This window comes from Chelonia mydas, chromosome 11 (assembly GCF_015237465.2).
Source record: "Chelonia mydas isolate rCheMyd1 chromosome 11, rCheMyd1.pri.v2, whole genome shotgun sequence".
NCBI lineage: Eukaryota > Metazoa > Chordata > Testudines > Cheloniidae > Chelonia > Chelonia mydas.
The window spans coordinates 20,926,801-20,952,796 of NC_051251.2; the positions used below are offsets into that span (position 1 = coordinate 20,926,801).

At 37.9% G+C, this 25,996-nt stretch overlaps 1 protein-coding gene across 1 annotated transcript in view; it reads right to left on the reverse strand.

Annotated features, from left to right (window-relative positions):
• The window catches only part of LRP1B (LDL receptor related protein 1B), a 1,293,242-nt gene that overhangs the window by 14,238 nt on the left and 1,253,008 nt on the right, over nt 1-25,996 (reverse strand). Inside the window, 2 exon segments of the mRNA XM_043525164.1 lie at nt 16,261-16,365; nt 24,181-24,355. Of these exon segments, the coding sequence (XP_043381099.1) occupies nt 16,261-16,365; nt 24,181-24,355 (280 nt within the window).

The following is a 25,996-nucleotide window of genomic DNA, read 5'->3' on the forward strand; positions in this document are numbered from 1 at the left end:
CTATGAAAAATTAGGCACCCCACAATTCACAGGGTGTGGAACTATAGATAAGGAAAAGAAGATTGAAATCCTCATGCATATGCGTAGGTGTTAGGTGTGGTCAGAACCACAATATAAAAGAGGTTCCTTGGTTGGGTAGAAGTGGGAAGACCCCATGGGACAGCGCCACAAGAAACCCCAGCAGGATCCATCCCTCTATCAGTGATTGTCTATTGACAGGTTCATTGCCCTCCACAATATCGAGAATGTGAGCATGACTAGTCTTAGTCATAGCATGTTGTGGGGTTTTTTTTGGTAGGATTTCTAGATGCATGGGTAATTGTAACTTTACTTATTGCTTTAATAAAACTTGTAGTACAGATAGGAATTTGTACTTGTGATTGTGTATGTGGTCATTATCCTTGGACTTCGTGTATTCCTGGAGTCTCCAAATTTGAGAAAAGCACCAGAGGTGATTTTCACTCTGTTGAGCTTGAAATTGTAGCCACAGGAACTGAACCCATGGTAATTTTTAATACAGAATTACTAAATGCAATCTAAATAATGGCAGATACAAGATTACTCACTATGTATAGATGGAATATAAAAATCCACCAATATTTGGTGTTAACCCAAAAAAGGTGTCCCAATTTGCCTCTGAGATTTGTGTTTCAAGTGAACAGCCTTGCAAATATCCTTTAAAAGATGATTCAGTAAAACAATTGATTTTTATAGCCTTATAAAATCATTCATAAATTTAACATTAATATTATAAAATATTCATTATGGATTAATACTGTAATATTTAAAATATTTTTGAACTGTTTATAAATATAAGCATAAATTAAATGCATTAAAATATAATGAGAAATTTGGCTTATACCATTAACTTGAGTACTACTTTAAAAACTGTTTTCCCTTCATCAACCATTGCTATATGCTTCTTATCTGAGTGTTAAATATAAAGATAAATTTCTCAGTTACCAGCGTGTTAAAGACTAATTTAACCAGCTTGGCCAGTGATATTGGCCCATGATACTAAAATACTTTGGAAAAGTACAAAATACAATGGGTCAAATTATGCGGAAGCCCAGGAGCACAATTAGGTGTGCTAACTTGCCTCTTTAGCATCGAGGGAATTAGCAGCATTTTGTCTTTGTGCATTCACTGGGGAAACCGGCAATATCCTCCCTGTTCCTTTTCCCCACCCCAGAACACAGGGCACCTGCATAGTGCAATTCAAAATTTAGGGCTATAGTTTTAAAGTGTTTCACACATTAAGATAAAAAGTTAAGCTGATCATTATTTTTACTCCACTACAACATGTTCTACGGATGCAGCCTCTAGACTGGTTGCACTGATGGTATTTATTAACACGTTCATTAATTTGTTAATTAATGCTTCAAAAACCTTTCGCACAATGGAAAAAGTGTAACATGATGGTAGTTATGGCTCTGGTTTGACCTCACAGTTAAAAATGGTCATAACATATTTAAAGTTCTTGCCTTCAGGGAAAGGGTTAGTTGAATTAACATCAGAAAATAGGCCACACAGTAATGTATGCAATTAATTTTAAAACTCAAATCAACTAGCATTTTCATTATTGTTTGCCATCACCTTAGCATATTCTAGAAGCACACAATATTTTATGATTCTATCATAAAAGAGATGCATACGCCTTTTATTTTGCATTTGTATAATTCTTTATAACCCCCTTTTTGAGCCATTATATCAAATGGAAATTATTATTATTCTAGCCTAATTTACAAAATTACTGCTTAGGTATTTGCCACTTCAGAGGATCACCTTCCAATGCATGATTACAAATTAAGTATTTCTAGTCTCTTTACAGAAACACCATAAATCTTCCTAGTTTATTTATGCTGCAACAATCAGAACTGTTATCTTCAGACAATCTTAGAATGAAAGTCTTTGTACTTCTTACCAATGGTTTGCAACATTTCTGCAGTTCTGTTGAGGAATACTGCAGCATGTGGATTAAACTTGCTGAGATGCAATCTTTGAAAAACTACAGCTGGCTCTGACTAAAATATTTGAAGAGAAAAAATTTCTTTAAGAGTTGGACAGAGACTCAAATTGGTGCCCAGCTCCTTAGAATGAGAATCTCAAATGTCTCTGTTTTGGAAATGGGACCATTTGAAAATAGACCCTGAAGATGTGGCCTTAAGGGATGTGGCAAGCTGGAAAAGGAAGTGAAATTAATGAAGATTCACTATCAAGACATGAAAGTGAAATCTTACAGGAAAATTTTGCAAGAATGTATGGGCCTCAGAAAATCTCCCAAAGAGTCACTAATCACTGAGACGTGTTATTGTCTGTACTAAATATAGGGATATACTGTACTGCTATAGCTCAGATACTGCAGTGTGATAATTGTTGATCTGTGCTGACTTTATAACATGTCCAACTTCAATGTTAAGGAAAATGGCACTGGTTTATCAAGACACAGAACTTCCTGATTTAGAAAGCTTTTAACTAGCTTTCTTGGATATAAGGTACTCTTAAGGAAAATGCTGCACAGTAGCAATAATCATTGGATTAATAAATCTCCTTGAGGTACAGATGATAGCAAATGTGTTAATCAGTAACAGACATTTTGGTATCTAACACGGGTACTGGGTCTATTTGGAACAATTATCCAGAGCTTCTGACTGGAAAAATAAGGAGGCATGAAAATAATTGGGACCTACCGGACCACATAATACCATAGGGCCTAACAGTAATATTTTGAATTAGCAAGAATTATCAAGACAGATAATGACAGTACCTAACTAGACCATGAACAAACAAATACAGCTTGAAAGCGATGATGAGCCTGAGAGTCAAAGGCTCTAGAGTGGGATTAGGACTGTGGGTGCTGCTCTTTGCAAACCTCAGGTCCAAATGTTCAGTCCCATGATTATACATACAGCCACAACAATTACTACTTCTCACAGGGTTCCAGCCGAGGTGCTGAGAGTGCATGCATATTTTTGCTTTAAGTCACACATGGATACGCATTATCAAACAATGAAAAAGCTGAATGTTGGGACCCCAGCCCAGTTATCGTCAAAACTCTTGTTACCATCCCTGCTGCAAATTTCATACCACTAAAATTAAAACTACTTACAAGCTGGGAGAGAAGTCCTGGGTTTACTGTTGTTATTTGTTATTTGTAGTGTGATAGCATCCAGAAGTCCAAGTCAAGTTGAGGACCCCATTGTGATAGATACTGTACCAACACATACGATAACCTGGTTCCTGCACCAAAACGTTTTATAGAAAATTTGTCTTCTAATATACAGAATCCATACTTGATAGGCTTGAATTGGCCATGCCAATGCTCGCAGATATTGCATTGTTGGTGAACATCTAGCTTGCAAGGAGTTGGAAGATGCAGTGAGAGCTGAGCAACAATTAATGTATGGTCTGAGTTTGCGGGTGCTTCACTGTGGAGAAATTTCTGACAAGAATGTTGTCTATTTATTTCATGGCACATCCACTTTTTAAAATCCAGGTCCAGTGATGGTTGTTAAGGTCCCTAAACCAGGACCCCATAACAGATAAGCCCTCAGCAGCACACAATATCCAGCATCTTTCTGAAGATCCTGTTGAAGCCGTGAAATACAGACAGTCCCTTGTGAATTGCATATCTAACCTTGGTACCCTCTCAGACAATGTGGAGATCTCCTGAGTGATAAATGTAATGCTATATCACATGTTGCTGCTGGAATAATCTGGTGGTTGCACAAGAAACCTTGGCTTTCCAAAAAGGCCTTTGATATATTAGTGAAAAAGGCAGAAGCATGCAAGCAGGGAAATATCCAAGAATGTAAAGGACTAAAAGACATTTTCCTGGCTATGGCAAAATATGACCATGAGGTTTATGTCCAACATGTCGGTTCCTTGGCCGACAAAGCAGACGACAGCCCAAAGAACATCAAACTGCATCCTGCCTACAAAACCATCACTAGCATGGATGGTAGCCATAAACAGCCTTCTAAGATCCTTGTCATGAAACCAGATGGCTCTCCCTGCTAAATGATGGATGAGATCCTGGACAAATGGAAAACACATTATGAAAATGTGTTGAACTGTGGACCAGCTGACGACTGTCTAGAGCTCTGTGACCTAGAAAACCACATAGCAGCAAATCCGGGGTGAACACTGATCCTCCATCACCTGAGGAAGTACAAAAAGCCATCCCAAAGTTATGGAATGGACGTGTTGAACCAGTAAGCATCAGTATGCATCAACTTTTCTTAAAAGCATAGGCATCAGGCAAGCAGAGTTCAGAGGCATCAGGATTCAGCAAAGTGGACGTTCTGCATGGTGTCAGCACAAAATATGCGTGGTCTGCACCAAATTCTGAGCATAAAGTGGTTTGATTTTGTGAAAAAATGTCACAATCTCTCAAAGACATTGCCTTCCTTCAGTCACTCATTATATTAAAAAATGGCAATGCATGCTCTTTGGCCAGGTTACGAGGATGGACAAAAACACCCCAGCTAACCTTGCTCTCCGTCAACCCGTGAAGGCATGCATACCTTGATTCTACTTGACACTGCTTGTGGACCACCTGAAACTCATGGATTCTCAGGACTGAGCCAGATCTGGGAACTTCACTACCCAATGTCTGGTGCAACACCATCAATCTTAGTCAGTCTGTGTGTTTGATGATGGTCACAGAGGAAGCTCTGATTGGAACAAGGCTCTCCTTATATAGATTGAGGGAGCTATATTTACTCACAGATGAGCTTCCAAAGATGCAACACAACTTTCATAACAATTAGAAGTATTAGATAACAAACACTATGTATGCTGACTGGCAAATCTTTTATATGAAGGAAGGGAATCTGTCTGGGAAACACTTGAAAATGCTAGTGAGTAGCAAGCAGAAAATTAGCAAGGAATTAAATATATAAAAATACCATGGGTAGATATTAAGGGATCATAGCTGACTGCAGGACTATACATTTAAAGGCCATATTCTATATCCACCTTGTAGCATTTAGTGAAAGAGTGGATTGAAGGGTGGCTTGGAGGTGTTTTATCTGCCCTTGTATATGTTTGAGTGATAGCTGCTCTCACAGACTAGGATATTTTAACTTTGGATATTTTTGCTTTTTTTTTTTTTGACATTGGATAGGATAAGTAATGTATTTAATATTCTAATTATTCCAGTCCAGGCTTGGTAATATTTCATTGCTCTTCTAATATCTAATGAGGATAGTTTGACATCTTTAGAATGTGAGGATATAGGACTAAATGATGGAAGTGAGATGTGCTAGTTAACATGAAATGCTGAAGCTACTTTAGGAAGGACCACATTATCTGATAAGAAACTAAGTATAGGGTTCTTTAAATGGATTGTGCCTGCAGTTTGCAGACAACCAAAAACAGCACCTTCAGAGATAAGAATGGCAACTTCAGAGATAAAGAAATTATGGAAGCTCTCTTCATGGATCCATAGTTAAGTTTAAGTTGAGTTTTGTACTTAAACCAGGGATTCACCCTCTTAGTTTCACATAAGGAATAGAGTGTATCCACCACAAAATGAAAGCTCTTACTCTAGGCACAGATAGAATTTTCTCAAAATGTAAAAGTAAAAAAATGCTCCTTTTAAGAAGTTTCACACCCTGTGTCAGACCAATTTTTGGTCCTGAATGATCTTTATAATGAATGACACAGACTCTGAAAACTTCTCATGTAGCTACAACTCTCTGAAATCTGGTGCATTTACTACATTTAAGAATGTTACTGCCTTTCATTATTGGGACCAATGGGAATCAAGCCTTTTAGGAAGATGGTGGGTACCTATGCTGGGCAGAGAGAGGGGAAAACTGGAATGTTTTTGTGCAGGGGAATGTGGATTTCAGGAGCTGAAAGTACCTGGCAAGTACAATCTGGCTACTTTGAGCAGTGAGTGTATTGGTGAGTCTGGCCCTTAGATTTAAGGTAGATACTCTATGTTTTCAAACTATTAGAAATATAATATGGTACTATTACTTCAATGGGGTTTCTGAGTGTGACTTTTTAATAATTAAAAAACAGAGGAAATTTCCAGATAAAATCTACTTTAAAATGAAGTAAATGTTTAGTATATATCCATAACTTAATGGTAAAAATATCACATGGATGTTGTAATGATTAAAAAACCAACACAAAAAACAAGAATTACAAACCCAGGAACAACTGACTTAAAGACAGAAGAAATCCAAACATGTTAAGTGATGGAAATGCATATTTGAGGCAGCCAAACACATTTAACTCTACCCGGTAGTGACACCCTGGGGAAAAATTAAATCTACTATGTCTTTAAAAACCTCTAAGCTAATCTCTGACTCTGAACACCATTATGCATGAATCATAATTATATGGTTATTGCACAGTGTTCATTGCAGGATAGATAAAGCTTGAGGCAGGACTTGATCGCTCATCTGTAGCAAGAAAACAATGGAAAAACACACCAATATTGGTGAGGGTCAAGAAATCTTCAGGTAAGAAGCTGTTCAATGGTACCAAAAATTGGCAAAATGTGCACCAATATCTAACAACATTGCTGAATCTACCCTAATTAGCTAATACAACAAAAGAATCAAACTCCCTACACTGGGACAGGACATGCAGGGACATTGGTGAGTGCCTGTCTGCTGTTTTCTGTGGTAAAAGAAATAAGTGGCAGGGCATGGAAGCACCCCAATGTATCCTGCAATCCAGAAAGTTTCAAGCTCGTGTGCTGAGGGTACATGCATCACCAAGCCCAGAAGCCAAGCAGAAAATGTTCAAAGAACAACATATCTTTTCTCCTTTGCCAATATCTTTTCATCTCTCCTTTGCACTATTACTTTTTACATCACCAACTGAATTAATGTCTCTAAGGCATTTTGGGTTGGGATACAGCTTGAACAAAGGATCTCATAGAATATACAATTAAATTTTATTGATCTCTTCCTAATTGAAAGTGTTCATACTAAACTAGTTTAGTTTCAATTGAACAGGAAAGATCTTGGTGAACTAGAATACTACACGTGAAAGTCTCCAGGTAATTATAATTAGGTAGCCCATTAACTGTACCCTATGGAGTTACATTTACCGTAAAATATTTAACAAATCTGTTCTTCTCTGTCACTTTATTGGCCTACCATAGTTTAGAATTGCCTTTTAGTTTCATTCAGTCCTCTCTATGCTATATTGGTAGCTCTCACTCGATTCAACATAGATTTCAGAAAATGCAATCAGTGTGCCAGGTCAAGTGCCTTTAGCGCATACTATTGCTAGTTGTAAAACAGGCCCATGATTTTTAAAAATGCCCTCTTTGACAGGATTTCTGCCATAGTTATGAAACCCTCTTCTGCACATACAGTATGTTTACATAGAGAGATTTACTGTGATTGAGTGTTCACACTTAAAAAGCTGTATAACAGAACAGAGATAACAAGAGAGGTATAGTATTGTAAGGAATATAAGCTTGATTATTGCAATTTCTTCCTTTTTGGTATCCCTAACAGACACATTGTCCACTTCTAATCAAATGAAAATGCAGCTCTGAAGGTCATCTTTGTTCATTGCTCTGACTGCATCAATTTCCTCTTTGAAGCACTCCATTCATTTCCCTTGTTTCAGTCAATCAAAGTTAAAGCTTCTTGTCCTCACTTTTAAGGCATTTCACAACTTTGCCTGTCCCTACTTGTCCACTATTATCTCTTATTTTGTCACTCCCTCCCCCTTTCTCTGCTTCAGCAATGGCACAAGCACCATTTCCCACACCATTTCCCTGTCAGCTTCTCCCACGCTCATCTTCAAGCTGTCTTTGTGCATGGAATGCCCCTTTAATTAATCAAGGCCAATACGCTCTCCTTCAAATCTGTTTTCAAGACCCCACCTCTGCTGTGACCCCCTACCAGAAATCAATCCACAAATGATGGCTGGGTTATACATCATTAGTGTAAGGATGATTTTATTATTTAAAATCAAAATACGCAAAAATCATCACTTGTAACAGTCAAGAACCTTAAAGCTCTGCAATAACTAACCAATGTAACCATATGATTTTTGTTATCCTTATACTTGTGTGTCACAATCACCTGGGGGTCGGTTCAGAGCCCACTGTAGTAAGTGGAAAGACTCCCATTGACTTCAACAGGATTTGGATCGGCCTATTGTTACTTCTTGCCTCAGTTTAGATTTTAAGTTCTTTAGAGCAGGGTCTATCCTTTATTATGTGTTTCTATAATTGTTTTACAGTGAGGTGCCAATCTCATCTGGTGTCCCCACGTGGTACATCAATGCAAATAATAAATAATACTAATTGAGAATTATAATAATAAGCATGTATTTGGGAAGGACTATACATATAATGAATTAATGATGAGGGAAGAGATGAAAATCAAGTAAAGTAAGTAAGTCAAACATAAAATAAGAGAGAAAATGATGGAAAAGATGGGTGGGCATGCGATCAAAATAAATGGAAAATTTGTTACTTGATTATTTTCTTTCTGAAACTGACCTCCCCTTCAGTCTGCGATGAGCAAATTATGACTCTTGCTGCAGTTCCTGGAAGCAGTCCAGACATGTCTTTCAGGTTCCAGGCTTTACCTGTGCTGCTTGCATCACCCACCGAATGAGTGCTACCAAAGCTGTAGATACACTTAATTGTGCGAAACAACTTGATTCATACATTTTAATGTTAAAAACTTGACAATAACGGTCTAAAAATAGAATGCTCTTAAGACTGCACAAGCCATATTCCTAACAATACATCCACAGTGGGTCCAATTGCAGGAGAGGTCTGATTGCAGAAAGTCATTGCCACACTAGACATCATTAGTTAAATTTACCATTCTGCTTCTGGACTTCTTGTCTCCCAGTCAGTTATTGGTGGGACGTAGTGAGCCATAAGGATGAATAAGAGGAAGGGAGAAAATAAAACAAGAGTGTTCCCTTTATTCCTAAAACTAATTGTTAGGAATTCAGGTTCCACATTGTGCCAAAACACGCATCTTCAGAAAAGTACATGGCTAGCTTGTTGTGTTGATGGAGAATCAGGTAACAGCCTTGCAGATTCCTTCTTCTGTGGTTGCTTATGTCCATTTGTCTCATGGTGACACCATGCACTTTGTATAATAGCCCTTGATCCCTTCATGAACTGGTCTACTTTATGCTAAATAAGCTTTCTTATTCAGCACTTTCATATTAAACGGAACAATTTGGATATTATTTTCCCACAATATTTAGGCTAAAAAGAGAAAAAAGTGCTGCATGTTTTCTAAAGGAGTCAGTGCATTTGAGATATATTTTTATTACTCACCCAGGTTTGAGTCATAGCCTTTCCATCTGATGGTGTACTTTTTGACCAAAGGGAACAAAGAATTCTTGCCTAAGAAATGTATACTTGTGTGTTTACATTTCTTAGAAAGGATTCTGGAGTATGTATGACCTTGTCATCATGGAAGATAGAGTAAGGTTTCTGTATCCTTAGAGGAGTCATCTCAGAGACTGTTGTGGGTGATGTGTTGGCTATTAAGAAAAGTGTTTTGATTGGTTAAAAGGGATGAAATGTGAGACTTTATTGCATGATGGAATCGATCCTGTGACAGGAAAATGGATCTGACTGCCAGCTTAGAGAAGTGGCTGCTCTTAGGAATCTGGATACCTGGAGAATTCCACTTTGATAGCACTATTCAAGGCTGAGATGATGTTGTTCAGGGCCATTTTTTCAAGAAATACAGAAGCATTGGGATGGTGGATTTTTTGTGGCTGATAACTATCTTTAAACTGGTAATAGAATTCTGTTAATTTTTAACCTATACTGAAATAATGGATGGCTTGGGGCAAAATAAGCATCTTGGTTACTGTTTATGGAATCCCATTGTCCTTATCCCCTCCTATACAAAAACCTAGCACAAGTAAGTGATAGAGTGGGGTAGAGACAGAAAGAACATTTGACCAGTGATGGGCCAAGTGTTCTGTTCCCCAAACTCTCAGATAGGTGCACTTGTGAGTAATTAATTCAGGGAGGTCAGACGGCTTGTGTTATAGAGGAGTCCAGTAGATGATCACAATGGTCTCTTCTGGCTTTAAAATCTGACTTTACGTGACCTTGGTGTCCAGGGCACTGGGCTTCATGCCCACTGTCTCACCCTTGCTATGTGGGCTTTGGAAAGAAAGAAACTCCAGGGCAGAGCCAGCGTGGGCATGAGAGAAACTCAATCCACTAGGGACAAAGACAAAAAACAGACTAAGCAGGTACAGCAGCACTGGAGTGGAAGAGATGAGAAATAGCTAGGACTATGCCCCCTTCTTTGGTCCAGACCCTGAACTGTGAAGGAACCCACAAACACAACTTCCTTCTCTCTTTAGCCATGTTGGCTTCATGAAGAAAGAATCTCTGTTAAGAGCACTCTCATGACAACCCCAGGACTGTCAGCTCTGGGTCCAGAGAAAATCAAGAAGCAGCCCCAGCAGACACCACAAAACACTAATAATGTCTATGTCCATTGTAATCTCAGACTGCTTTCTCCAGTTTCTACTTTCTCTTCTACTGATTAGCTCTAGCTGCTTCCAACCATTCCCTTACAGTCTCCTCATTCCAGTCTCATTCCAACTGCCCTCCATGCTACTCTCCTCCTTTCCTCTCTCCAGTCTGACCTTCCATCCAACATATTTCCCTTTCCCTGCCCTGTAATACTGCCACCTCTTCCTGATAAGACATTTAGTATAAATACAATTTTTAAAAAATAGAACCCCAATGTATATTAAAAAAATTAATGAAATGTCAACTAAACAAAAGAAAGAAAAAAAGTAGGCCTAACATGATGCTGGCAAGTTATTATTTCTGTACTGGAATCATTCATCATTTTTACCATCTTACTTATTTACATTGTTATCTCTGGGGGTATGGATAGTCTTTACTGTAAATTTGTACAAGTACCTGGGAAAATGTACCTTGAGGCCTCTAACTGATGCCATAATATAAGTAAATAAACTATTAATAATGAATAATAATAAAAATGATGCAGTGAGGAGGCTCAGAATGCTCGACTCTTCCAAATTGTGCTTTTTTTATCTTCCTCTTGGTGGGGTCCTTCTGGAAGAAGTCCTCTTAGAGGATTGCCATATCTTTCGTCCTGTGGTGACAAATTTTGGAAGGGATAATATGGAATATCTGATTCCTGGATTTTATATGATTTCTTCATGTCCTTTTAGCTTTGTTGTCCTTTTGCCCTTAGTTTTCCCTCTTCGCTAATGACAGACATCTTCAGAGAATGAATGGAGGAAGTATGATGAAGTCTGATTTTGTTTGAGAGGAGCAGTTTCCTATGGGTTGAGATTGTTCCTTCTCTTTCTCTGGTTGAAAAAGTATATCCATATTCTTCAGTTCTTCCTCTTCATAGTCAGATTCAGAAAGCTCCCTGTTTGTGTGGGGTGTAGTCAGAGCTAGGGAGAGAAGGAAAAGATCTCTGGTGTCTCTTACAACATTTTCTTATGTTTCAGTATCTTTATTGATTCCCCCCCTTTTGGGATTTTTTTTATTTACGGGGTGGTATTGGGGGCGTTCCATAGCTCTGGTAAGGAATAAGACCTTTTCATAGACATAGCTGAGAAGGGGGCAAAAGAGAAGGTTGGTATATGAGAGAAACCTTTAGTCTCTGAGGAAAGAGTAACTGGATAAGATAGTGGCAGCTCTGCCTAGGGACAAGTAGACCTGGAGAGGCACCCGCTAATTTCCCCTTGAGATAGCAATAAGGCTTTACCTTTCAGGGAATTTTCCAGAGAGGGCCATTTCTTGTTGGCGTAGTTTGGTGCCTGCCAGCCAGTTTGACGCAGCCTCTCCAGATCAGGTTTGGGGAGAAGATCCTAATGTTCCAGCTGAGCTCTTTGCTATTTCTGAACGAATGAGTGCTCATAGGTTGGGAACAGCTGTGGAAAACCTCTAGACACCAATTGGGTGTCCCCACAAATGGACTTTTTAGATTTAAGCTCTAGGTTCTTCGCCTGCTTAGCCATATCTAGAATAGCAAAGAGACCCTTCTAAAGGGGATAGCAAAGACTTCCCAATTGCCCTGGGTTCCCCAGTTGTAACAGCTCCCAAACCCTGAAGGAGCTGGTACACGGCATTGCAGCACCACTCAGATTTGGCCCATATGACCCTTCATAGATGGAGATGGAGGGCAGACAGACCAACTTTGATTGGCATTGTGACCCTATGTGCTATGCTGCAATGCCAATCAAATTTGGTCTATTTGCCCTTCATCACCATTTATGGAGAGGCAGATAGGCCAAATCTGAGTGGTGCTGTGTCCCAATTTAGCCCCTGGAAATGTTGGGAGGCATGGGGTAGGGATACCCCACTAACACTCCATAGTAGCAAGAAGCATAAGACAGAAAAATGGTTTCTGGTGGGATGGAGCTGCTAGTGCCCCAAATATAGCTTTAGAGTTGGGTTATATAGATAAAAGGTGAACCACAGAGATAGAAGATCTGGTGCATGGTGGAAGAAATGTAACCACAGAGTCTGCATGACAAATCTGGATTGTCCTGGCTAACTGTAGCAAGCGCAGCCTGTTAATAGTAGGTTAGGGTGGAGATGAGGAGACAGCCTTTTTCAAATATATTTTGAATTTTTCTTGATGTTCAAGCTGAATTCCTGCCGTGAGTATCTATAGTGAATTGCAGGCTGACAGCTTTTCATAAAGGTTAGTGATAGGATGTCAATAGACTACCCTATAATAATAAGGGGAAAAAACCTCTTTTCATGATGCAAAAATATGTTTGTATTCTGTTATGAATTATCTTATGCTATAACTAATGTATAAGATTGCTGAAGAACTGTAGATACTTAATCATCTTATTTGCTAGTAAAACATTATTTTTTGTAACTATATATGTGGTAGTGACAGATGGACATTCACACTTTAGATGTTTAGTTTGGTCTCTCAATCTTAATTGGCCTCAAAGTCTTGAGAGATCAGGCTCTCTTGGTTCATGGTTAGTAAAAAATATTGTAGAAACCATCTTATTTATAGAATTATGGTATTTTATTTCCAGACCCAGCAAAGTCCAAAAGTAAAGAAAACTAAAAAGATACACAAGACACTAGATTTGGAACCCTGCTGTGACTGATTTGCATCAGGCCACCAATACAAAGAGGATGTAAAACCCAGTGTAACTGGGCTGTGAAGCATTCTTCCTGCTTAAGGGGACTCCCTGGTGGTGCAGGGCTTTAACGCATAGCTACTGCTATACCAACCACCAGCTGACAATCAATGTACTGCATTGCTGGAAAAAGGGAAGAAGGTCTCTATGCCCCTGTGGTCCACTCATGCCCTGCTGCTGGAATGGCTCCTTGGAATTGTAGACAGCTGGGTTTTAGAGGAGCTTTGCATCTATTATAACTTACACTAGTTGCCCCAAGATTGGATGAGTTCAAAGGTGGTTTAATGGCATTCTAGTTTCTTCTTCCCATTTTAACAGCGAGTATTGGTGGACCACATCTGAGGATCTGCCCCAAGTGGGGAGTAAGATGTCATGAAATACGTATCATATTAAACCCCAATTTATGCTACTCCACAAGTTTCTAAGTAATTCACTTCTCCTTGGCTGAAATCCTGATCTCACTGAGGACACTGGGAGTTTTGCCATTGACTTCAATGAAGCCAGAATGTCACCTTTGATTTGGGTAAATAAAGGTAAAGCTTCAGAACAAAAAATCTTAAAAAACCCCTCACTTAAAAAAATTCTTTCATAAACAGAAGTAGCAACAATCAAGTACATTAGAGACAAAGTGCATATTTACAAATTACATAATTAACACATTCTTTAAATTGTGGGAGACAGTTGATAAAATTAATGACTGATGGTCAATTCGCTATTAAACTTTCTATTTCATATATTAAAATACAGATTTTAAATTGTTTTCAATTTTTAAGCTATCAGTTGATGTGCTTCAGTTTATTATACAGAAAGGAGAAAAGGCACTGACAGCACATTTTAAAAAACAATAGTAGTGGGTTGTTTTTAGTATGTAACTGCAGTTTTCTGACGACTCAAGAATGATATGCAGTGTTATGTGAAAATATAAGAAATGCAGAATTAAGACAACCATGTCCTCCATAAATTAATACATACTTCAAACCCATATTCTGTGAATTTTTTTAATCAATTACTGACAGTTAATGGAGACATATAAAGATTGCCTTCATTTTATGTTGACTTAATCAGAACACTAATCTGCTTTTCCAGAGAATTATTGTAGCTCAAGACCTAGCATTTCATTGCTTTGAAGTATTGGGAAAAAAAAGGAATTGTAAGCATATAGTCCAACAAAAATGAAAGAATGATTCCTCATCCTAATCACTTTAATTGTTCCCCCCCCCCCCAAATAAAACCCCCACTACCTCCCAACAGAACCTCAATATTATGTGGTTACTAATAGCTGAAAACATGTGTTTATACAATATGCATTTAGATGAGGCTATATATTAAACCTGTTGGACTTTCTGTATTTTATCAAATTGAAGTCTATGTCATTGGCTCATCATTCTAATTCTGACCCTTGCATCAGATCATTTCTCTGAAGCTCTATGCATCTTATTCTAGTATTTAGAATCAATAAGGATGTCGGGCAGGATATATTTTCAATATGCACAAGGCAGAGGAAGTTTCCTTTCCTGATGAGAATTAACAGTTTCTTTTCAAGAAGTATGTCTGAAATTGCTTGAGAGAAAGATAACATAAAAATGAAGGTAAATTATAAATTGAATCAATAAAGGATGAAAAGTGTTAAGAAGAGAGCTTTTCTAATTTTTTGTAGTTTGTGCTAATTGCTTTTTTAAACCTGATTTACAGATTAAGTTAACAAAGAGGTTTACCAATACAAGTCTAACTGTAAAAATGGCAGCCAAATAGCCTTCTTGTTTAATTACTCTGTAAATACTGGAAATGCAAAATCACGTTAAAATGTGCACAATTTGCTTCACCCCAAAACTTTATGCTGTGGATGCATTATTCATTAAAATACCTCAGATCCCACATCCAGGAACAAAAAGCTGAAGTAGTATTTTTATAATTTTTAACCATTATTTCTTCTTCCAATAATATGGCAACAGACACTCCAACAGTCTATGTTTAAATACAGTCATCAGTATGACTATCAAACGGGTAAGTGTGTATTACATAAATGAGCCCCTAGATTAAGTATATGCTGTGAAATGTATGTGAATGTGCATGATTTGAATCAATGAACTGTGGCCTGAAATGATGTCACACAATGTGCAGCATTAAGTGGAAGGTTAAACCTACTTGCATCTCGGTTCATTAAACGCAGTTAAAGTGCAAATTCCCTCATTCTGACAGTAGTAATCACAAGGGTTCACTTTCTGGTCACAGCGCTGACTTTTAAACCCCACAGAGCATCTGCAGAATTTCAGTAAAATACAGCTAAATAAATATTCTGCCTTTTGCTGAACAAATTTTAAACTCATTACATACAGTGATGGTAACACACACACACGAAATATACGCAGCCTTTTCACAGGAGGTCCAATCTGATAATATCTCAGAAAGTATGGGTAATCAACACTAATCAAAAACATATTGGTAACAGTGGACCCTGTATTAACCCTTTGCTTCAGGAATAAGAGTTTTGACACAACGCACTAAAGTCAAATGTCCTAACAGTTAGTACTGGCAATTCCAGAGCATAATGGGCTTAAAAAAAGAGAATCCATGTTTGTTTCCTAAGAATTGTTAGTAACATTTGTTACATGCTGAAGTTTCTATGTGTTTTTACAAAACCACATGAGTTAATGTGTGTGAAACTGGTTATCCCTGAGAATCTATGTTGTTCATGTCAAACTATGTCAAGAGGAGACTGTGTTAAAAAATGAAAAAACACCACTTAAAAAGAGATAGAAATCATTAGGCACCAAAATATCGATCATAGATGGTTAATCCCACACTATTATATATGTGAATTGCCAGCAAATAGGTCTTCACATTCACCCTTAAGTATTCTAAGTATTCTATTGTAAAATCTTCTTGTTGAAGAGCAGTAAACAATAGTCACTAAATCATCAACAATGTCAAATGATGAACAAAAAGAATATTCTACAACTTGCAGTAGAACAGAGTGACAGACAAAAATAACACCTAGAAAAGTAAAATACCATTGTGAGTGGTACATCATCAATACCTGAACAGATAAGAAATGCAGATGAACAGAAACTTTATTATTTACTGCCACACAGATGTTTTAATGATACACACAAAAGTACTTACAGACAGACAGGTATATTTGTCTCTGGGTCCAGCTGACATGCACCACCATTATAACAGTAGCCATCACATAACTGACAGCTAGAGGCAATCTTTCCATTAGTGCAGCTGTAATGAAAAAATTTGTTATCCACATCATTATTGTTGAAAGCAGATGTGAACTATCTACAGATGAAAATGTTCATCTTATGAGAAGTAAAAGAATTGCTGATTGATTAGATTTCACTAAGACTCTCTAGCTTGAGGCAGTAACTTTTTAAACAGATTTTTGTGGAACAGGTCACCATTATTCTATACAAATTCTAATATTTTCAGCCTATTTAGTTCATCAGAATAAACAATTACTATAATTTATGTAATCTCCCATTAATATCACTGCAGATCTTAATGGGGTATCTTTGCATTGCTGTAAACCTGTGTCCTTAAGCCATTGTCCTGGACACCATATGAAGGCAAAACAAGACACCAGGAATGTGGCTTAACTTGGGTGCAACTTGCTTAACTAATATATTTGGGAGCTATCCAACAATAACTCCTCCCATGCAGGTCATTCTTCCTACTATGATCCACTCCAGCTAGTGGAGGGCTGCCATCAGCCCCCCATTCTTTTAACCTGGTCCCAGCACTCTTGCTGGGACCCCATCATCCTTCCATCATATCAGATTAATGGGGAGGGAAATATGGGGTTGTCTCCTGTAGTAGACATAAGGAGCCCCACTCCATTCCCCACCTTTTTTAGAGGAGACACAAATTCCAAGGGGGACATGGAGTGGGAGCTTTTCTTCTTGTGCAGAATGAGTCCTAGAGCTGGTGGAAGGGCTTATAAAACACTCACATTAAGTGTGCGGGAGCCAACAGGTGTTGCTACAGCCTTGTGTTCCACCACTCAGCCTAACCCTTCCTCCTCCAGATAACAAAGAGACTGAATGTTCCCAAGGAGAGGAATGTTGTATGTCTTCCAATCCACTTCTGATTCTGGTTTATAAGGGTATCAGACCTACCCTACTGAATGACTACCTTCATTGGGCACGTGCCAAGTTGTGATAAAAATGAATTGTACAGCCTAGTCTACCCACTGGGTCCTTAGGCTGCTGCAAAGAAGGTGAAAAAATCCACACTACCCAGGCCAATCTGGCAGAGAGGGAAAATTCCTTCCAAGTCCCAAGAGGTAATTAGTATGATGCCTACAGCAAGACCCACAAGACCCAGTCCTATTATAATCCCAAGGGGGGAGTAGAGTAGGAGTTTTTCTTCTCATGCAGAACGGCTCCTAGAGCTGGGGGAAGGGCTTATAACCCTCCCATTAAGTGTGTGGGAGCCAGTGGGTTTTGCTATAGCTTTGTGGTCCACCAATCAGCCTAACCACCCTCCTCTCCAGATGACAATGAGGCTGAATGTCCCCAAGGAGAGGAGGGTTGTATCCCTTAAAAGAGGCCAAAGAATTTCTTTCCACACTAGCTGAAAGTTCCCCCCACCTCTGAGGCCTTTTTGGAGATGGGCGTTGCTTGTAAAACCTCTAAGTGGTATTAAATGTAAGCAAATAAGCAATTCATAAATGGACTGATCCTCAATACTTCAGGTCTGAATAAATATTCCATTACCAGGGCTTAAGAAAAAACACTAACATTTTGCCTACATTTTTACATAAAACTGTAAATAACATATTTTTATTCAATCTCAGCCTAAGTTTGAACTCAATTCTGTGGACATAGCATGGTTGTCTTTAAAAACTCAACATTATTATTGCTGATTGTTTGTTGGACAGTAGTACCTACTAACCACAAGGTTAAGGGGTTATTGTGCTAGGTACATACATTAGTACATGAAAGTCCTTGATCTAAATAGACAAATAGTGAGTGAAAAGCAATATTTCCATTTTACATAGGGGGAACTGAGGCACAGGATGACAAAAGCAACTTTGGCTAAGGTCCCACGGGAAATCTCTGGCAGAGGTGTGAAGTGAATTCTCATCTCCTGAGTCCCATTCCAGTGCCTTCATTAAAAAAGACATCCTTCCTGCTGGCATTTGCCAACTGCTATCAAGCAGTAATCTGTGATTACCACACTTTCCCCCTATTATTAGAATAGAAGCTGTATGTGGCAATAGTTGACAAAAGTAGACCTTTTAATGGTTTCTACTGTTGTGTGCATTGTAAAACTAACTGGTGAAAGTCACAAACCTGCAGCAAAACACAACTTTTACATTTTCTGAGATAAGACCTAGAACCCATGTGGTCATAGATCTAGCTGCTAAGCTCCTGTTCAGTTTTTTCAATTCATTGTGTTAGCAGCTGTAAACTGTACAATCTCTTGTTATCCGTGCCTAATTGCTGATTATCAAGCTATTCCTCTGGTACTGGTATTACCATTCAATGCAGATAAATACAGAGATTAGCTGCAATACATATACATAGTTCTCAAGATATGTGAATATTCTATTTTATTAAAGTTTTTGTTCGCCTAATTACTAGAAATTTGATTCTCTCTCACTGTTATACTTATAAAACACAAAATGGGATTGAACTGAAGACAATCTGCTTTTGTCCATAAATTACTGTACTGTAGTTGAATGTGATTACCAATCTATCCATCTGCACACCAGCAGCAGCCTCTTAACAGCTAAAAAACAAGTAGGATTCAATGCTGTGTGATACGAACACAGGTTCCACACCTCCATGTGGCATGTATTGTTTTCCATTTGCATCTTCTTTTTATCTTCACAAACAATTTCTTTTGGCTTCTTTTTACCTTTCATGATATCATTTTTCCCCATCCTTTATTCTTTCAATACTTGTTTCATTCTTCCTTCTTTGACCGTTCTCTTTAGCTCATTCCCATCTTCTTTTGGGCCTCACGTTTGCTTTTTCTTCTTTATTTTAATATGCATTAAAGCTCTGTCTTCCATTAAATAACTAGCAGTTTGAATAGCCCTACTTCCTTCCAGTCTGAAGTTATTGTAGCAGTGAGGAACTGAGAGGAGACACGTCTATTAGCAATGCCAGTTTAGCACTGTGTAGGTGGCAGCTTGGTTCCAGCAGTAATATGCACTAACAACAGGGCTTCTAAAGAAAGGCCAATTACAAAGCAACCTTCAAATTGCAAAAAGGGTTTCATGATGCTGATGATTTTCACACAGCTTTGCTCATGAATGTGAAAAGCTATTTCTTTCTTTAACCCTTTAGTTGGGGAAAACTGGCTAGGGATTATCTTCCAATGCATTCATATTTATGGAAAACCTGACTGCTGTTCTCTGTGAAGCATGTTACACATTTGTGTAATGTCAACTGTAGGTCTATTTATTATATCTATTTTACAAAGATACAAAATTAAATATTTTATAAAATGAAAACAAAGCAAAATTGGCAGGTATATATATAGGCTTGTAATTAAAAAAGCAAAACACATTTAAATAACACTGGCTACTGTAATTTGCTTTTTAAAGGGAAGCTATAACATAAAGCACATACAATAGTTCTTGGGTCCAGCTTTTGTTCACATGGCACAGGTCAGGAAAAATGATGGGTTCAAAGATGCACTGGCCTGGTTCTCCAGCATTATGATGGCTTCCTGTGGCCCCAAAAAAGTATTCCAGTACCTAGGGATTGCAGGATGTAGGTGGCCACGCCTCGTTTCCTTGGCTACACTCCCTGCACTAGCTCTATTGCACCCAAGATTCCCTTGAGCAGGAAAAATCCTTTTGTGGTGCTTTAAAGTGGGTGTAATGCTTCTTAAAGCAGTCATAATAGGGCCCAAAATTAACACCTTAGTTATGAGAACATGACTGTTACACAGGTATAATTTTATCTTTAGCAATTCCTGAATTTGGAATACAAGTTTAGTGTTCTCTTAGTATATGTTTTTTAATGGGATTTCCTAGATGTGTTTTCAGAGCCTCTTGCAGAAGCAGTTTCAAGAGCTGAGTCTTTCAGTCCTTCTGGGTGCTTTTAATTGAACGCCTTGCAGGCATCAGTGTCTTTAGCTGAATGCTCTTCCCCGAGGCATAAAAGCAACATGTTTTAAATGCCTTTTTCCTATATGAATCTATCATCTTCGACAAGGATCATGGTGAGCCAAAATCATCAAACATTTCATTAAACAGCTGAAAAATTGCAAACATCTAACCAAGACTTTTGAGTCCACACTATGACTATCTATTAAAAGTACTTATGGACTGTTTACAACTATTTGTATATAACTAATAAAATGCAGAACAGGGTGAATTTGCCTAACTAACTGCCCTGGGAGTCTAACAGAGAACTGACAGATCATTAGAGGACAGATGGCAAGGAGGTGGGCTTTAAACTAGGTTCAATGGGGGCAGGAGACAAATGCACATGGGTTAGTCCAGAACATGGCGACCTGGGGGAAGGGTTGGAATCTGGGGGAAATATAGGCAATCATAGCAAGGACAAAGGACAGACAAAAAGGTATAACTGGCATCACAGAGACTTGGTGGGATAATTCACATCACTGGAAGATTGGCATTGAAGTACACAACTTGTTCAGGAAACACAGGCAGGGAAAACAAGGAAGAGGTGTTGCCTTGTATATCAAAGATGTATACACTTGCACTTAGGTCAAGATAGAGGTGGGCGGCAGACCTGCTGAAAGTCTCTGGGTAAGGATAAAAGGTATAAAAAAAACAAGGGTGATGTCATGGTAGTGGTCTAGTATTGACCACTGAACCAGGAAGAAGAGGTGTACGAGGCTTTTTTTAATAACTAACAATATCATCCAAGCCCAGGACTTGCGAACTTCACTACCCAGACATCTGTTGAGAAAATAATAAAGAATGGCACAAATCATCCTACGTGTTCTTGGAATGCATTGGAGACAACTTTTTATTACAGATGGAAAAAGCAATTAAGGGAGAGGCAGTTCTATTTTTGATTCTGAGAAATAGGAAGGAACTTATTGAGAATTTGAAGATGGAACACAACTTGGATGAAAGTGATCATGAGATGACACAGTTCATGATTCTAAGGAAAATGGGAGAATAAAGATAATAGACTTCAAGAAGGCAGACTTTTGAAAACTCAGAGAATTGGAAGGTAAGATTCTGTGGGAGGCAAATCTAAGGGAAAAAGGAGTTCAGAAGGGTTGGCAGTTTTTTAAAAAAGACATTATTAAAGGCAGAAGTGCAAACTATCCTAATCTGTAGGAAAGATAGGAAGTATGATAAGAGACAACCTTGGCTTAGCCAGGAGAACTTTAAAGATCTGAAATTGAAAAAGGAGTCATACAAAAGTGGAAACTAGGTCAAATTATGTAGGATGAATATAAAAAATACAACACAATCATGTAGGGACAAAATTAGAAAGGTCAAGGCACAAAATGAGATTAAACTAGCTAGGAAATAGCAGGTAGCAAGAAAACATTTTGAAAATAAATGAGAAGAAGACAAAGACCAATGAAAGGATAGGCCCATTATTCAATGAGGAGGGAAAGACAATAACAGAAAGCACAGCAATGGCCGAAGTGTTAAGTGCCTATTTTATTTCAGTTTTCACCAAAAAGATTGGCAATAATTGGATGAATAATATAGTGAACGGCAGGGTAAATGGAACAGGATCTGAACCTAAAATAGGGAAAGAACAAATTTGATATCTTCAGGTCAGCGGGAACTGAAGAAATAGATCTAGAATACTTAAGGAACTGGCTGAAGTGATAAATAATAGTCAATATGTATTTGTCAAGAATAAATCATGTCAGACCAACCTAATATCCTTCTTTGACAGGTAACAAGCCTTACAGATGGGAGAAGCAGTATGTGTGATATATATCAACTTTACTAAGGCTTTTGATACTGTCTTACTCATAAGTAAATTAGGGAAATATAGCCTAGAGAAGCCCAACTGGTCGAAAATCAGTACTCAGAGAATAATCATCAATTGTTCACAATCAAGCTGGAAGTACATGGAGTTCCACAGGGATCTGTCCTGAGTTTGGTTCTATTCAATATCTTCATAAATTATTTGGATAACGGCAGAGAGAGTACTTTTATAAATGCTACAGATGATACCAAACTGGGAGGGGTTACAAGCATTTTGGAAGACAGGATTAGAATTCAAAATGACCTTGACAAATGCGAGAAATGGTTTGAAAAATATATGATGAAATTCAATAAGGACAAATGCAAATTACTACACTTAGGAAGGAAAAACCAGTTGCACAAATACAAACTGGGAAATGACTGGTTAGGAAGGAGTACTGCAGAAAAGGATCTAGGGGTTATAGTGAATCCCAACCTAAAATGAGTCAACTATGTAATACTGAAGTAAAAAAAGTGAACATCATTCTGGGATGTATTAGCAAGAGTGTTATAAACAAGATACAAGAAATAATTATTTCACTCTACTCAGCACTGATAAAGCTTCAATTTGAGTATTGTGTTTTGGGCACCACAACTTGGGAAAGATGTGGACAAATTGTGGAAAGCGCAGAGGAGAGCAAGAAGAATGAGTAAAGGTCTAGAAACCATGACCTACGAGGAAAGATTGAAAAACCTGGGTTTGTTTGGTCTAGAGAAGAGAAGACAGAGGGAACATGATAACAGTCTTCAAGTACATAAAAGGTTATTATAAAGGGGAGGAGACAAAATATTCTCCTTATTCATTGAGGGCAGGACAAGAAGTAATGGACTTAAATTGCAGCAAGGGAGATATAAGTAAGACATTAGGAAAAACTTCCCAAGTGTAAGGGTAGTTAAGCACTGGAACAAATTACCTAGGGAGATTGTGGAATCTCCATCATTGAAGGTTTTTTAAGAATAGGTTAGAGAAACACCTATCAGGGATAGTCTAGATAATACTTAGTCCTGCCTCAGTGCAGGGGATTGGACTAGACCACCTATTGAGATCCAGTCCAGTCCTACATTTCTATGATTCTGTGATTAAACAATTAGTTAAAGAATGCTGGGATTAGTAGCAACACAGCAAGCTATGCTTTTCAGGCCAATTCTTCCAGGTCTTAGGTGGGTAAAGATAATTAGCTCTTGGACTTACAGCTTAAAAACAATACAAAGAATTCTATAATTGCTAAATAATTATGTATGATACCTACTGTGTTTTATTTCTTATGTATCTTTCTTATGTAGGATATATAAAGATTTATTACAACCTCCTGTATTTCAAAATGTATGATATAAAATTCAAGCCATTAAATATAAATTGCCTTCACTTGCACATGTGAATATCACTGAACTCTGCAATGCCAATGATGTAACTGTTTCCATAGCAATTCATATATTTCAAAGTAGTAAAAGAATAAGGAGACCCAAAAAGGACAAAAAATGTGGCAAAAATTGGCACAAAATTTGTGATGGCATGGAGCACTGCAATGTTTTATTTCCATTTATTGGGGATAACATATACAATTTTCTAGTGTTTTTTTCCTCTTATGAGAAACGTGGTTGTCCCAAACCTGCAACAATAAAAAGCTTTATGGCATCCCACACCATCACATACTTCCTATTTATTATACTCCTAAGCAAGGACTTCTGTGCAGGTTACTGATAATCTAAGAAATTATGTCTGTCTTTACTTTCAAAAATGTTCAGAATAATATATAACCTCTGCTTCCATGGCACAGTCATGTTTTCTACTTACTGAGAATGTGGAGTAAAATGTAGTTCTTAGTTTTGGTTGAGGTTATGTTCTCCTTGAAGTTGTGCAGGTTATCATTCCATCCCACCTGTCATATTCAAAGCTTGGATCCTCAAATTCCACCAAAAAAGAAAGGACTCTGCCTGGTTACTTATGAGCTATTGATGATACCATGTTTACACCATCCTGTAACCCACCATTCATATGGTACAATTCTGTTGTACACTATCAAGTATAATGATTTACTGATTATTGCATTTTAACTATTAATTCATCTATGTATATAATATATCACTTTAAATCTAACAAAAACACTTACTTGCATATTATGTCATCACTGTCCTGGTTTATTATGCAGTGCCCACCATGGCATCTTACACACTTGTCTACTTCACATTTTGGACCCTCATATTGTACAGGACAGACACATTCTACACTTCCATCATCAGCAATGGTACAAGATTCAGAATTCACACAATAATGGTGGCATACATCTGCAAAGAAACATTAAAAGGTATTAATGAAAATTATTTTAATAATAATAATAATATATTTGCATCCCAAGTAAGAGGAAAAAACTTGGAGGAAAGGGCTCCAGTCCCAAATGGATGCTTAACCACCTCACAAATAATATTAACAACACGTAGAGAGCCTTCAAGGAATAGACAAAGGGATTAATCAACAAAGAATGCTAAATCTTGGAGCTCAGGAAGTATAGGAATACAGTGAGTACTGCCAAAAGTCAAGCTGAGTTAGATCTTGCAAGAGAAACTAAAACAAATGCAAAAGGTTTTTTAGTCATATAAATAAAAAGACAACAAGAAAAGAAATGGAGCTGATGGGCCACCAGGATTAAAGATAATCTAGATATGGCCCAACAACTAAATGAATACGTTGCCTCAGTTTTTAGTAAGGATGATAATGTAGAACACGGGGCACAGACATAATGGCTAATGGGAATGAGTGAATACAAATGGAAATTACCGCATCCGAGATGAGAGCAAAACTCAAAGAGCTTAATGAGCTCAAATTGGTAGTAATGGGGCAGTGACTGAGTAACTTCCATCCCAATATACTGATAGAAACATCACACGAAACTGCAAATCTGGTAGCAATGTTTCTTAATAAATCTATCAAATTGGGGGCAGTACCATATAACTGGAGAATAGCAAACACAGTACCTTTATTTAAGAAAGGGGAAAAAGTGATTCAGGCAACTACAGACCTGTTAGTGTGACCTCAACAGTATGCAAGTTTTAGAGCAAATTTTGAAGGACAGAAAAGTTAAGGACATGGGGGTAAATGGAGAATGAAATGTAACATGGATTTACCAAAGGTAGACCATGCAATACTAAACTGATATATTTCTTTGATAATATTATGACAAGGGAAATGGAGTAGAACTAATGTATCTAGACTTTTAATGCATTTGATAGTGCCACATGTGGAATTATTAGTTAAACTGGAAAATATAGGATTAGTACAAGAATTGTAGGGTGAGTAAAGAACTGGTCAAAGGGGACATAAGCACTGGACAACTGCTGATAAACTGTGAGGTCCTCACTTGAAATCTTAGGTATTTTTTGTGTTCTAGATGGTCCAATATATGAAAATAGATGTCTTGGAATTTGAGAACAGCAAACCAATCTTATGGTTTTATGTGTGGGATTGTTGAGGCGAGGGCTACAATTTGGAACTTGAATCAATGAATGAATGTAATGAGTTTCCTCAAGACTGTAATTGATCACTATCCTCCTTTTTCCCTTGGGAATTAAGAAGTAACAGAAATAAAAACCTCTCTTCCTGTACTGAAGAGGAACATCTACCACTGTGAGAGATGAGAAGTGACCCCACCACTTGTTGCAACAGTCTGTCATTAGAGGACTCCCTGCAAAGGGAATGGAAAAGTGGGTGTGGAGGGGAGGTAGGACTGGAAAGGTAGGTGGAGGAGGGTATAGTTCCTTCAAGAGTGTACCTAGGGGGCTCTCAACACAACCATCAAACTGGCTGTCTTGAGGGGGTGTAGATCTCAGTGCTGCTGAGGAAGATGTCAAGGGCCTTCACCTATGGAATTTTTGTTTCTTTCTCAGTGGCTCTGGTGGTCTTTGGTGTGCTGTATAGTAAGAGGAAGAAGA